The 16068-nt window shown below is 40.9% G+C and overlaps 1 protein-coding gene across 5 annotated transcripts in view; it reads right to left on the reverse strand.

Moving 5' to 3' along the window:
- ptprfb (protein tyrosine phosphatase receptor type Fb) overlaps positions 1-16068 on the reverse strand; it is a 202976-nt gene that overhangs the window by 81031 nt on the left and 105877 nt on the right. For all 5 annotated transcript variants that reach the window (XM_060906535.1, XM_060906537.1, XM_060906533.1 and 2 more), the window contains exons 7-11: positions 15485-15754; positions 12815-13396; positions 10979-11112; positions 8836-8980; positions 1457-1762 (exon numbers count right to left, since the gene is read on the reverse strand). In XM_060906535.1, coding sequence (XP_060762518.1) covers positions 1457-1762; positions 8836-8980; positions 10979-11112; positions 12815-13396; positions 15485-15754 — 1437 coding nt within the window. The remainder of the gene's footprint in view (positions 1-1456; positions 1763-8835; positions 8981-10978; positions 11113-12814; positions 13397-15484; positions 15755-16068) is intronic.

The raw sequence follows: 16068 nt of genomic DNA on the forward strand, positions 1-16068 counted from the left end.
AAGGTAAAATGTGGAGGTAAAAGTCTCAACTCATAGCAATTTGGCAAAACAGGTCATGAAAATAGCACGAAGGACAACCAACTGACAAGAAGCAAAAACCTCTCCTTTGCCTAGTGCTGCACCTGAGAAAATGCAAGAACTACATTTTTGTCTGTGTTTCTTAGGGAGACGTTATGACAGATGCTATGGCACACCAACCCTCATTTACGGTTGGGTAACAACAACTCGACCCCCAAGTCTCACCTGTTCAAGGTTCTCAGTCAATCATAATCCTGAAGGACATATTCCATCCTTCAGAGAAAGGAATGGAAATATAACATCTAGAATATGTAAGGAATTGCACTGCATGACCAATTTTATCAACATACCAATCCCTGCTTGTGTTTGGTTCCAATGGACCTTAGAAGCAAGTGGTATATCTGATAAATTGATGTGGGATTTGACATCATCGGTTGGTCAAACTTTGGCAGTAATTATTCCTGCAAGAACCGTGTTTACAGTAACATAAATCAAGACATGATTGTTGCATTAGCCACATTACACTTTCCTACTGTGAAAAAGTCTATAACATGATATACCAAGAGTCCACCACTTTCTACAAAGAGCACTCGTTCTCTAATCTTGGAATGCACCTTGATTTGCCTCAAAGCTGACCCCTGAGTAATCCACTCTCCGGATGTTCATTAACCCTGTGTCATTTGTTTTTAAATTTGCCATGTCTTCTGTAACAGCATGCAAAGTAATGTAATATCTTAGAGTGACAAAATTATGCTTCTCAAAATCCCCATAATTTTCCAATTGCATATCAATAGCAACCTGTGCTTTGGAACATGATGAGGATAATCTCTCAGTTTATTGACTGACCACATAATCAATATCAAGCTCAAGATCTGCCGGACAAGGAGCTCCCATGGTTCATCTTACAGGGGTCGTCAATTCAGGACAAGCTATTCAACGAGCTCCTGACCTTGTTCAGGGTGTGATGATAGTTTTTGAAGTTTCTCAAGGCTTTGTTGTTTAATACTGCTTTGCGAAATAGCCTACATCAAACACGGTTCCTCAAGGTTCTGAGAAACTCCTCTTGTGAAAATAAGAGTCCTAAAACAACCCAAAGTGCGTATAAAGACAAGCATATAAAATAAACTTTAAAACAAATTTATAAGAATCGAAAAACATTGGCTTGCCTCTCTAAAATTAATCTTCATTCATGGTTCTACTTGTGGTTAAAGAAAATATTAGCAGAGAGACATGGCAAAAACCAGAGAAGACATTAGTGTGGTTAAAGGTTGGCAAGAGCAAAGACAAGAAGAAGAGTAGAAAGGATGAAAACATGGGACTTCTCCTGACAGGACAGTGAGCACCCAAGAGTTAAGATGAAAAAGGACAGGAACAGGAAGTGGGGTTCAGATTCCAGCAGGAATTTTGGCATCTTTTAGCCAAGACTTTAAAGACGTACCATCCTCGTTGGTTCGGATGCGTACTGGCGTGCTCTCGGGCCCGGGCCCCACGTCAGTGTGAGCCCTCACCCGCACCACATACTCCGTCCACTTTCCCAAACCCTCTAGTACAACACTGGTGGCGTCCGCTCCAATATCCGTCACTTCGTGCCGCTCGGTGTCCTCGCCGTTCACTGCCTGGTAGCTCACGGTGTATCGAACGATAGCGCCGTGCCTGCTGGCAGCAGGAGGCGGGACCCAACTCACCTTAATGCTGGTGGAGCTCAGACTGAGCACCTGAATGTCCTGAGGTGGAGCTGAGGGTGCTGGCAAGGCAATGGATTGGGTGTCAAGCAAAATTAAAACAAACTCAGGTCAAATTAGGAAGAAGGTCAACAATTTTGGACTGGGAGGCTAGCCAGATTTTTATTGGTTAGGATTCGGCTCTACCGAGCCAAAGGTTTTGGGTTCAAATCTCAAGATGTTTGGATACACACACACACACACTATATATATATATATATATATATATATATATATATATATATATATATATATATATATATACACACACACATACAGTATATATATATTATATATGCATGAGACATTATGTCAATTATTCAAGGTCATGAATATTCTTTGATTCAGTTCCAACGCTCAACAATTTTGATGTTTCTCAGTATGACAGATCCCATGAAAGTTTGTTTAGAAACCAATGCTAAATGTGACTGTAGTTGTACGATATATTTTCTTGGTAATTTACCAGCAGATCTGAGGTAAATGTTGAGATTTCAGGTGGTTTTATCTGGTTTCCATGGTCACTGTGCGCTTCCACTGTCCGTATATAAGACGCGAGTTTGTTAAATCGTTATCTTTATTAATCTCTAGCTTATTCTCAGTGTACGAGTTTCTCAGTTGCCTAGCAACAGCATTCTCATGACTTTAACCACCTGAACAACAAGTGGAATTGACTATAAAAGTGTAAATGTAAGCATTTATTTTCAATCTAATTCTTATTTCTTTGCTGACAGATGGGGACGGTGTTTGCGTACGCGCTTGCCGTCCCGCTAAGTGAGTCGTCTTCGTTTCTGATGTCAAATTACAAACCTAATCTGATTTCATGCCTAGGGCACAAAGCCTCCGTTTTAATTTTGTTTTTGTTGCATCTTCTTCAAGCCTAGTTTCACAGAATTTGAATATTCAGATGTTTTTAATGAGTACAAATGGAGCTTATTGAGAAAGAGGGCTGCAGTGTAAAGGACAGCATGGTGAGGCTGATTTCATGAGACAATCATCTGTCAATTGTGGGCCTGATTTTCTGTGTGTGTGTGTGTGTGTGTGTGTGTGTGTGTGTGTGTGTGCGCGCACGTGCATTTTGCTGCTTGCATGTTTGAATGTCGGCTCTTTGGCACAGAGACAGCGTCTTTTCGAGTTTGTCAGGCTTCCAAGTGTCAAATCGTGTGACCGCTTAGAGGAGGAATGTGTGTGTGTGTGTGTGTGTGTGTGTGTATATAGGGTATCTCCACTTCTTTCAGGCAATCCCAATGAAAGGCCTTTTTTTTTTTTAAATCAGTGCCAAATGACACACACGAACCTGGCTAGCTTTCCACAGCCCAAAGGGGTGTGTGTGTGTGTGGGGGGGGAAACCACAACAACAACAACAACAACAACAACAACAAATAATAATAATAATAATAATCATTGAGTGAGCATCACTGTTGAACATCAACAAATCTATAATTTAAGAAAAATTCATGCATTCGTGCACTTCTTTAAATAAATCAAACATGTACAGAAAATAGTAAATAATGGAGAAAAAAGATAAATAAAACAGGAAACGGAATGCTTTTGGTAAAAACCAGAGCCACGTGGGAAAGTATCCCCACTAACAGGGTTGCCATATTGGGGGTTTTACTTCGTAACATGACCTACAGTAACGGACAGCAGCTGACTGGAAGATAATTTTTTACAATTTTTTATTTCATTCTTTATGCCATGTGTGATACCTTTTTTGTTTTTAATCATAAATTGAACTCTGGATTCTGATTGGTCAAAAGGTCTTGATCAATTCTCGTTGCTATAGTAACAGCTCGTTACTTTGCATAATTGTCGATGTGGTGAAGTTTTCTTTAAGTAAGGAGATATTTATGTAAATTTCTGGAAGGAGTCTCCAGTTTCAGCGGGTTTGTAACAGTAAGATGTAAAGCTGTCACTTTACATTTTCTGACATCTTCAGAACGGAGAACCTGACCTTTTTTGTGGTTTTGCAGTAACAACAGCACAACACAGTGTTATAGTCCTGAAAATAAAAAGCAATTATTTTTCAAAAATCTGGCAACCTGTTCACCATGCAGGATTGAGATATTCATGGTTTGGGATTTTTTTTTTTAATTAGCACAAATGCTGTCAAAAACTTGTAATACCTACAAAACGACAGCGCATTAACGTTGGTGATAGAGCCAAGACAGCGATCTGTTCATCTGTCACCCGCTCTCAGTCTCGCGCTTGTCTTCATGTCAGCACACTACAGAAGCTCCACAGCTGCAGCTGAAATATTTACGGAGCCTGACGGCGTCCTGACAGATGACTGAAGTGGGTTTTATTTTAGTGCCGAGTGACAGACGGGAGCCGTGACGTGACGGGACGGGAACGTTTTTCCTGCTACACTTTGACTGTCCGAGTTCATCTTGAAGGCTACGCATGTGCTTCATCGACAGGAAGTGCAAACGTTATCGTCAAAGGGATGATGTCGAACTGATGTTTAATGATTCACAGGCTAACGGGTTACCAAAATAAAAAGTGTTCCAATTCTCATCTCATCTCATTATCTGTAGCCGCTTTATCCTGTTCTACAGGGTCGCAGGCAAGCTGGAGCCTATCCCAGCTGACTACGGGCGAAAGGCGGGGTTCACCCTGGACAAGTCGCCAGGTCATCACAGGGCTGACACATAGACACAGACAACCATTCACACTCACATTCACACCTACGCTCAATTTAGAGTCACCAGTTAACCTAACCTGCATGTCTTTGGACTGTGGGGGAAACCGGAGCACCCGGAGGAAACCCACGCGGACACGGGGAGAACATGCAAACTCCACACAGAAAGGCCCTCGCCGGCCACGGGGCTCGAACCCGGACCTTCTTGCTGTGAGGCGACAGCGCTAACCACTACACCACCGTGCTAACTAAACACTGACGAAGCATTGCACTTACTATCAACACTTCCTCAAAATAATAATGCCGAATAATAGAAGATAACTTCTGTTAACGTTTGAAGCTTTATAATACTCCTATGAACAAGGTGACCATTAAAATGAAAAAACAAAACCGTATTTATTTACTTATTTATCAACGTAGCAAACACTGAGAGAACTTTAGAACTGTCAGAATGTTTACATTCACACTCATATTCCACAATCATTCCTAATATGACAATATTCGGAATTCGATACAACTCATGGAAACAGGATTTTCCGTTTAGATATTCCGAATTTAGCATTTTCCGGTTAAGACGTGTGGGATATGCTGATATTATTCAGGTTTTCTTTGGACATGTATACAGCTCGTTCGGAATTACGTGTCTCAGTTGGCATTTTTACGCAAGTTTGCGACACACGATGTCCTCTTGCATGTGCACCGTCAGCTCTGTACGTTTTAGACAAACCAACGTGAAAGCGTTTCACGTTAATCAGAGTTTGCACGGCTGCATGTAAACGAGAATATTAGTGGAATATTCATTTTCATTAGCTGTGTCTTAAAAGGAGCTTAGTCGGAGTAACGTCTTTCAGAATAAGGACAAAAGCTGGTGTTTTGTTCATGTAAATGTAAAGAGTGAGATTAATTCTTTAATTTTTGTTGAGCTTTTAACGGTGTTTCGTTCCAAAATCTGATTGGCTGAGCCACAAAAATATAATCCATAATGTATTCCTATTTAAAACAACAACAAAAAAACCCTGCTATAACTTGTTCAGTGGACAATCCAGAACATTAAATATAACCACAAATGGTTAAAAAGTATGATGTTATTCTTGAATAAATAAAATTGCATAAAATATTGTTGGCTAATTTCTATAATATAAGAGAAATAGACAACCTTCCTTCATCACACCACCCTGTTGGTGATTGTGCACGAGGGAAATAATCTCCTTCCTAAAGTGAATTTCTGGCTTCACTAAGTCACACCGCATTTGCTAAACAAACCTATTTGCATTGACTCCGCCCTAAATTTTCCACTCTGAGGTAAAACCAGCATGAAATTGCGTGCTTTTGTTTATATTTACACCATATATTTGTGTTATTGTGCGATTATTGGACATTTTTTCAGGTAATATCAAGTTTATGTATTAAAAACCTAAGCTTGGTATCGACTGTATAGCCCTGTCGTCTCCGCCTCTACTCTGGATGTTCACGTCCCAGGCACGTTAGAGGATCTTCGATCATCATTTCGATCCGAATTGAAATAAAGGTGACGAGAACGTGCTGAAACGTACCTTACGCAGTCCTGTCAGTAACTACACGCAACCGGCGGTTCTGCCGCCTGTAAACACTCCATCGCCGGCTACTCACTGTAGTTTGTTCAAAAAAAGTTATTTTTCCTTGTACTTTTATGTGACATGCTTTATTTGTTTTTATTCACGCATTAGACAAATTAACAGCTGTACGATATTCTTCGAGAATCCTAAAGGTTTACGAAATGCTAAATTTCAGTGTATTAACTTATAACTTTAAGAATTCTTACAGTATAACTTTAAGTGACTTTCCATGACTTATTAAAGGGAACAAAATGCTGTTAAAAAGAACGATTGTCAAATAAAGTTACTAAATTTAACATTTACGTGAACTTAAAGAGTCACTACTACTTTAGGAATACCAATAAAGGGTCTTAAAGTGACTAGTATAAAGTTACTAGGATATTTAATGAATACTAGACAGGGACACTCTAACGAGTGCAAACCCCGCCTTTTCCCTATTAAAATACATTGGGCGAAAATTTCGAAGTTCTGCCATGACCTTGACCTTTGACCTCCAAAATTTAATGGTTTCCTTCCTGGGTGATTGGCAACACATGTACAAAATTTGGTCCAAATCGATCCATTGGTTCTTGAGATATCTTGCAGACACACAGACAGACAGACAGACAGACAGATACACACACACACACACAGACTGACACAGGTGAAAATAATAACCCCTCCGACTACTGTCGGCGGGGTTAATAAAAAGTTCAGTAAAGGTAACTTAAATACACGACTAAATTTAAGGTTCCTTTAAGGTTTAGATTAAATGCAATTAAATTCACATTTTCACCTCGTGATTGAGAAAAGCGATCTTTTTAGACAGCAAGACTCGTGTGTGTGCTCTGACAGCAGCCACTGTTCACTCGTATCCGTGTCAGTACTGCGTACGAGTCATCTCGCCAAGTGAGATTTAAATTTCATAAAAGTGAAGTCTGTTGAGTCGTGGATTTTGTTGCCAGTAAAAATCACATGGTTTGATTGCTTGAGCTCTTTATTGTCTTTAATGAAGTACAAAGTTAAAAGACAAGTAAAAAGTGGCAATAGGACAGCGCCTGTTATAGAAAGTTATAAACTTATTCCATGGTGGTCCCATAATTAAGGTCTCGAGGTTGTTGTTATTTGGGTAAAATTCTATGGAAACGAAAGCAACCGCATACTTGCGGCTCACGACAGCCAACATGCTGAAGCGGCAAGTGAACATTACTGACTTCTTTAACAAATTTAGATCCAAAACTCAAGGGAATTAACACTGGGCCAGTCTTATAGTGATGGCTGTTAGCAGGTAACAACTGATGCATGAAAAATTGGACCATGTCTTTAGGATTTTCGAAGATCATGGACAAATTTTAGAGCGTTCATTCCATGAACATTTGTACACAAATAGATGATGTCACTTTACACCTGTCTTTGTCATGTCATTTATGTTGTTTATTGTACTTGGATAGATAGATGTTTCATAGATAGATGCTAAATGTTGACTTAGATAGCTATATAGAGATCTTGAATCTTGAATTGAAGCAAACAAGCAGTGCTTTGCGATACAATATATGAGCCCACAAGTATAATTAACAGTTATTCCACGAAATCGAGTCGTACATGAGCTGATAGCTGACGAGGCGCGTAGCACCGAGTTGTCTATAATCCCTGTACGGTGAGATTGAGTGGAATAACTGTTTTATTCTCTCCACATTCACTGGATTTTGAGAAACAGAGCATTTTTATTTTTTGCAAATTTGACAAAAACTTTATCCAAAACGTCAGACAAAATCATTTCTGCTTAGAATGTAAACAATCCGGTGAAATGACAGGAACAATTTGCGATAATAATTATTCTTGAAAAAAAAATTATATATATACACACACACACACACACACACGTTCTTACCATCAAATACTTTTATTCCATATTTTGTTGCTTTTTTTTGGCATTTTATTTTCGAGTAGAGTTTTTATTTTGTCCTCCGTTGGTTCAGCAACACGCTCCACCATCTTGTTTTTCTCTACTCACAGTATATGAGCTGATATCCTAGTAGTACAGTAGCCAATCAGCGCGCACGATGGCTCATATCCAGTGAATGTGGATAGAATAATATGGGATAAATTCATTCATATGTGTAGCAAGTGATTCCAGATATAGGCCTTTGCGCGTGCGTGCCAAGGTCGTAGCAAGGCACAGGCGAGTGGTGCCCCGCCCAGTAAAAGTCAGTTTCACAAGATCTCTTTATTGCTGTTCTTCTAATCTTGAAGCAGCTCTTCTCAGGGTCGCCATTTTCCTATTGAAGCCTAGGCCCCTGTAGAATTTTGAAGATAGTCTAGACCTTCACAAGAATATTTCAATATTCAAGAATTTACTGCATATATTAAAAGTCGACACACGAATGACCTAGACAACTTGAAAATAGGTCAGACAGAGAGGCTTTACTTTCATTTTCATTCATTTTATATTTTTTGACATATTAGTTACCTAAATCATGAGATCAAGATCATTTTATTTACTCTGAGATGCAAAAACGTTGCATTCCGGATCTCTCAGAATGCACTATTTTATGTCTATATTTAAAAAAACTTTCCGAGGGAGGACCCTGGAATCCCCGCCTTCTTTCACATGGTGGTGACGGCGTATGCTGGCATCGCTCTTCTTACACTTTGGGTTTAGTTACAACTCCTTTCTAAATGCCCCCTGCTCCAAAAGTTTTTGACAGGGCTGCTTATGCCCTCGTCAACAGATAAAGGAATTCCCTCACTCAGGAAAACGGGATAATTAATGGCAGAGGCAGGAGAGGAAATGGAGAGAAAATCTACAGCTGTCCCTGAACAGCAGGGTGACTGCTTTCTAGGTTAACGCTGGTAGAACAGGAGGAAAGAGCAGAGCACTCACTGGACTGAGCTGTCCTGGCTTCGATGGGCTTGGTGAAGACCCCCAGGCCCATTTCGGAGCGGGCAGCGAGGGAGAACTTATACAGAGTATCTGGCTTCAGGCCTTTCACGGTGTACGACCCAGCCGGGTTGAAGGTGACACGGATCTGAAAAAAGAACACCAAACACTTTTTTTTTCACCTTTATTCACTTTTCAAAGACATCCCAATCTCGCCATCTTGGATCACTGACCAAGCAACCTTCAGGGATCCCCCCGCCAAGAGTAAGCATGGGATCTCAGAGCAGACTCACCAAACCCTGGTGAAATATAAAAGCCTCGATCTTAAAACTGGTCTTCCTGGTGCAACTAGCATTATGCTAGTCACGCTAGTATTAAGAAGGGGTTCTGATTGTTAAAACTATTTAATCTATTAAAAAAATACTGCTTGAAATGGACTTCAGTGGAATCACTCGGAATCTTCAGTCATTTAACACAACAGTGTAGAAACAGTGCAGATTTTCATTTCTTTAAACTTTATAAAATGTGTTTTCTTGATTCAATTATTTCTGGCTAATTAACTAAACTTCCTAAAAACAGATTTGCTGCCGCCTCCTTTTATCTCTTCTAAAAATCTCATTGGGAAATGCTAAATGTGTCAGGCGAGGGTCATTGCATCATAACATAACAGCCAATCAGGTTCAAGTATGCAAGCCACATTAAAATAAACAAAACAAAAAGCAAACAAACAAAAAAACAAACTCCAGAAGTTTACTCGTAAAGTCGTGCTCGTTTCCGACTGACATTCATCAAATGTTAATTTCTTACTGACAGTAAACTTGATTTCACCAAGTCTTGTTTCATCATAAAATATAACAGCCAATCAGGATCAAGTATGCAAATCAAATCCATGGAACATCAATTCTCCTGGGACAGGGATAAGGGATCCTAGGAGTGAAGGCATCTCTAATTTGCATATTAATAGAATTTAGATTATGTAGTGAAAATAAAAGTGTTGGCACTGAGTGTTTTTGCATCAAAAATAAAATATAACAGCCAATCAGGATCATGTATGCAAATGAAGGCCATGTACTGTAGCACCAGTTTACTTGGAAAAGGGGGATCAGGGCAAGTAAAGTACTGTAAAATCTAAACTAATTTGCATATTCATTTAATCTGGATAATGCAAAGAAGTTAAATGAGCATTACTATACAAAAAAAAAAACAAAATAAAATAAAATAAAATAACAGCCGATCAGGTTCATTTATGCAAATGCAAGCCATGTAACACCAGATTACCTGAGAAGGAGGCGGGGTGAGGTAGGGACTGGGGTTCCAATTTGAATGTTTTGCATATATTAATTTAGGTAAATGAAGTTAAAAGTATTGGCACCCCATTTTTAAACCACCCCCCGGTTAATTAGCTTTTTGGTGGAACCCCATGTCATGCAATTCAGTATTCAATATAGAAGTCAATGCAATACAGTGCACCTGCGGGAGGGACCATTAGCAGCATACACATTTCAAGTTTTGTTTTGATCCAGGTTTGCTGCCATACTGATGTATCGTCACACCTCTACAGTCTACAGCAACATTTTAGATACAACCGGAACAGCGAACGATCAGAGCGTTCAAAAGGCATCTGCTCTCAACATGGGCTGATTTTACCCACGTCTCATCCACATGGCATGCCAGTGTTTGCCAAGACTCGAATCTGCTGTCAGTCGGCATTGATTAGAAAGTCCCTTTTTTTTCTTTTTTTTTAAGCCAAGCAACAATCTACACTGCTCAACCTCTCAAAATTATGTGCACACATTTTCACTTGGGCCATGATGCAAAAATGTCAATTTGGACCATCTTATTATTTTAATTTATCTAGAAGTTTTCCTCTATTTCTTTTCTCTGTTTATCTGTAATGATGCTGCTGGAATCTTAATTTCCCTGAGGGAACCTTCCCAAAGGGATCAATAAAGTTTTATCTAATCTAATCTAATCTAATCTAATCTAATCTAATCTAATCTAATCTAATCTAATCTTTGATTCACAGCCATGGCCCTGACTCATGGCCTTGTACATTTTAATAATGACCCGCTGCATGAAGCCCAGTGACAGACAGACAGAAAGAGAGGGGAAAAAAAAAACATAAGAAGAAGTGTAGTTGCTGTACCTTATTGTCTGATCCAGTTTCCCAATAATGCAGCTCGTACATCGTGATCGGCTCTTGAACGGGCCAAAGCCACTTCAGTATAATCCCGGTGTTGGGTTCGGCTTCAGCCTCAAATCCAGAAGGCTGTGCCGGGACTGAAGAGCGCACAGGAAAGAAAGGAAGTTAGCAAAGAAATTGGGAAACGTCTCATCTCATCTCATCTCATCTCATCTCATTATCTGTAGTCGCTTTATCCTGTTCTACAGGGTCACAGGCGAGCTGGAGCCTATCCCAGCTGACTACGGGCGAAAGGCGGGGTACACCCTGGACAAGTCGCCAGGTCATCACAGGGCTGCACATAGACACAGACAACCATTCACACTCACATTCACACCTACGCTCAATTTAGAGTCACCAGTTAACCTAACCTGCATGTCTTTGGACTGTGGGGGAAACCGGAGCACCCGGAGGAAACCCACGCGGACACGGGGAGAACATGCAAACTCCACACAGAAAGGCCCTCGCCGGCCACGGGGCTCGAACCCAGGACCTTCTTGCTGTGAGGCGACAGCGCTAACCACTACACCACCGTGCCGCCCCTTGGGAAACGTCAGTAAACCCAATTATAACTCAATCCTTCAAGTCAAAGTCTTCAATTCTGGACACGTTACACCAAATCTGGCCAATCACCCAGCGTTCAACATTCACCTCTTAAGCTTTAGTGCTCGAATACTAAAGTAGCTAAAAAGGCACCTAAACTGGAAGCCACGTAAAATCTTTTATGCCCCAATCCTATGTCTAATTCTCGAAACCTGAAAAGAACTTCATCATGAAGACTGGAACTTCATAATGGCGGCCATATTGGAAAACAGGAATACACATTTTACTTAGCAGTTTGGTGTTAATACATCCCACAGGCCCCGCCCCCAAACCTGGAATTGACGTTAGGCGATGTTCTGACTTCGAACTTAAACATGTCACCCGTGACTATAACCACAATTTTTGAGAAACGAAATTAAAGCTTATAACATTTTTTCAGTAACTATAAGATGCTTTCAATTAACAATCTTTTTATTTTTTGCTACACAAACCTTATAGAAACAAACAAACCCACTAAATCCATCTTCCCAACTTGTCATCTGAACTTCTCTACCCTGTTCTCCATTTGCACTTTTTTTATTATGTATTTTTCATCCTATATCCGTCTCTTACTTTAGTAAACGTATATTTATTCAATCCACAGCTTAGACAAATCTCGGATGTGTCACAGCAGAATGAATCGCTTCAGCAAGCTCTGAACTTTGTACACCACATGCACACCAAAACTAGTCCCAGATCCTCGCTGGGTTTATCATTTCTCTGTCTGTAAAAAGCTACATGTCTCTGAGCTGCAACGAAATCTGAACAACTTCAGTGCGGTTCAGCAGGTGCACCATTTACTAAAAGTAAGCTTAAAATACATCATACAAACAAAATTTGTTCTGACTGGCAGAAGCTTCAATGGAGGTCGTCTTTCCTTGTTTTAGATATTAGAAATATCCACAAGGGAAGGCAAGACGTGGTTTGTTGGTGCTTGAAGTTCTACTCTTCAGTTTTGCACTGATAGAGAAATGGATTTCTTCCTCAGCACACAGTCTGGTGACCCGGGTAAGCAGTACGGCCTAAAGCTTAAAGGAGACGACTGTACGTTAGGGGTTTTACAAATTATTTTGCGGTCAGATGACATTCAGAATGCTAAGCCTACACAAAATGAGCCTCGTAGCTCCAGAAGACGCAAACTTTAGACACGGAAGATTTTTTGGGCTGATCAAAAAGACCTTGAAGAAGAAAAATGATAAAGCTTTGATCTGAACACACCTCCTTGTTGAGTTTTGATTTGCAGGATGTCAGATGGCGGTCCGTCTCCGACAGAAGTGAAGCCCAGGACGCGGAGACTGTACGTGATGTTGGTGGTTAATCCAGAGATCGTGGTCAGTCGGCTGTCGTCGGTGTTGTGCTTCAGCCAGGCGCTGAGCTGTGTCTCCGGATCTGTCGTGTAATAGATGCGGTATCCACGAATTTGCCCATTGGGTTCCTCTGGAGGTTCCCACTGCACCAGCATGGTACTAGAACTCAGCATGCGTGCCTGCACGTGCAGCGGGGGAGAAGAAGGCGCCTGTTCGCTGGTGCGAGTCTCCACAGGGTCACTCGGTGGACCGCGGCCAATGTTGTTCACCGCCATGACGCGGAACTCATACTCCGAGTACGGGCTCAACCCACCGATGCTGTAGCGCGTCGTGGCAACGCCATCCACTTCCTGGTAGCTGCTGTCAGAGGCTTTGGAGCGATACTGGATCATGTAGTAGGAGACGGGTTCTGAGTTCCCAGAGTCCCACGTCAGGGTGATGCTGGTGGCCGTCGTTTCAGTTACAGTCAGAGACGTGGGGGGTTTGGGGAGAGCTGAGGAGACGGAGAAGGTTTCAGAAACTTTTGCAAAAAGCAAAACCTGACATTCAAAAAAAAAAAAAGGTAACCTTTGGTACTCGAGGTGTTCCCCTTGTTCACTGGAATGCGTCCAGTTTACACTGCCAGCTAGTTTGCTACCAAGATTCTGCAGGTCGTGTAAAGATACAACAATAATCCCCTGATGTAAAAATCGCCAGACGTCATCTAGCGATCAAGCTAATGACACTGACAGTCCCTTACTGTAACACTGTAATGCTCACTAGTCAGTTATTGCAAAGATATTCGCTGATTAAACTATATTTACCAACTCGTTTCTACTGTATCACAGTCACATGGCACATCACGTGTTAATTTTGCGTAAAGTATGCAACCATGTGGATGATGTAATGGTAATATCGTAAATAATGATAAAACTAATGATAAAACATTTTTATTGTCCAGTCTTTCTTTTCCGATTTTCCTTTCTTTCTTCCTTCCTTCCTTCTTTTCCATTTTCCCAGATTATTTTCCATTCTTTACCGTTCTTTCTTCCTTCCCTCCATTCCATTTTTCCAGACTATTTTCCATTCTTTACTTTTCTTTCTTTCTTTCCTTTCTTCTTTTCCATTTTCCTGGATTATTTTCTAGTCTTTCCTTCTTTCTTTCCTTCCTTCCTTTTCCCCAGATTTTCTTTCTTTCCCTTTCTTTTCCTTCCTTCCATTCCATTTTTCCAGACTATTTTCCATCCTGTACCTTTCTTTCTTTCTTGCTTCTTTTCCATTTTCCCGGATTATTTTCCTGGATTCTTTTCCCTCCCTTCTTAGTTTATTATCCAGGCTTTCTTTTCCAATTTTCCTTTCTTTCTTTCTTCTCCATTTTCCCGGATTATTATTACACAGCAACTGTCACTTTCTCTTCCTTGCCAGCGATACCTTGACTGGTCACTGAAACTCATTCTGAATCAATTTTATTGACTGTCAGAGACAGAACCATTGCAAAGCAAGAAAGAAATATAGCTCAGCTTGACTGGAATTCTGTGTGTGTGTGTGTGTGTGTGTGTGTGGGTGTGTGTGGGTGGCAGTACAAGTAAAAAGGGTAGGTAAGCAAGTCAGGAACACACATCCTCGTGTCATTAAGACTGCGACCAGGCGGGAGATAAATGCCCGTGACGCTCTCTAAGCCATTATTGATTGTCGAAGTGTAAAGTGCAATCAATAGAGTTAGCGGTTGCTAACATGAGTCCTGGTGTCTGTTGGGACTGACACACACTCAGACCTGCTCTGCACATTTGCTGTGGCCAAACACAAGCTCTGAATCATCGAAAGGGCAAAGAGCTGAAGCCTGCCATTCTCTCCATTGAGCTTTGCACCGTCCCTAAAGCGTGTTAATGGTCCAGAATTGCAGAATTGGATGGTGGATTTGACAGGACTTTTTAAGTAACGGTCACATCGGACTCATTAGTTTCTGTAGTGAGTTGGAGCCAAAATCAGGTCCTAGTTTCATCTGATTTTGGGAAAAATAGTGTCCCAGTGAAGCGCCAACACTGGTCTTGGGAAATTTAGACACCGTTACAATTATAGTGACTTTACAAGTGCAGGTTTATTATATTTCAGGTCTTATTATTTTATTGCAAAGCTGCAGTTATGTCACTAGCACTGGAAAGCTTTAAATACATCAAACTGCTCCTTTAGAGAGAGAGTGAACCAAAATTTCTAGCAAGGTACACTACGTCACGTTGATTTATTTTGACATTTCTCTTCCTGTTTAAAAATTTTAATACCAAAGTTTCCAAATCAGCAAAGTCAAAAGTACAAGAAATTAACCAAAATTTGAAGCAAATTCTTTTGTCATTAGCCGGTGGACTGTTGCGAGGCTACGGTCTTTCCCTCGATAGAATGGTGTCTTCTTGTAAACAGTTTCTTCCTCTCAATTCTTTTGAGAAGTTTACCATTTTTTAACTGAAGATACCATCAGAGAAAAGACCTATTATACATGCATCCAGGCAACAGAACTACCACCATTACCATGGAACAGGAATGGCTCGGGTTCTTCTCCTTCTTGTTCAAGCTGAAGATCATTAAGGAGTAAAAGACTCAACTTTACCTTTGACTGTAACTTGTGCCGTGGCTTCGATCATCCCCAGAGAGGACATGGCCACGCAGGTGTAGTTAGCTGACTTGCGGATGTTGGTGAGTTCCAGAACGTTGCGCCCTATGGGTATTTCATCTTCTTTGGTGAGCTCGGTGTCTTCAGTCATCCATTTGACGTAGGGCATCGGGGCTCCGACAGCAACACAGGTGAGATTAGTGCTGCCTCCGGGCATCACCTCCTGATCGCTGGGTGGGATGGAGAAACGGGGAGGCACCCGCCGTACTGGAACGCAGAACGAAAAGAATAAAGTGAGATGTTTGGATCTTTAGCGGTGGAGAGATGAGAGAGTGGACACCATATAAACTTTACTTACCTGAGTAACTCTATCTACGGTAAATGTATCTAAACTTACGCAAATGGTTTGATTCCTCATGACTGTTCACCCAAGACTTTTTCAGGTCCAACCATACCACCAAACCCAAACCGTAGTCCAACTTAAGGTTTCAATCACATCACAAACTATGACCAAACCTAGACACAGAGGAACTCAGGACATCTTAGAACATACTTGTGAGTTAGCAAACTCTGAATATTAA

This window comes from Neoarius graeffei, chromosome 23 (assembly GCF_027579695.1).
Source record: "Neoarius graeffei isolate fNeoGra1 chromosome 23, fNeoGra1.pri, whole genome shotgun sequence".
NCBI classification, from domain to species: Eukaryota; Metazoa; Chordata; class Actinopteri; order Siluriformes; family Ariidae; genus Neoarius; species Neoarius graeffei.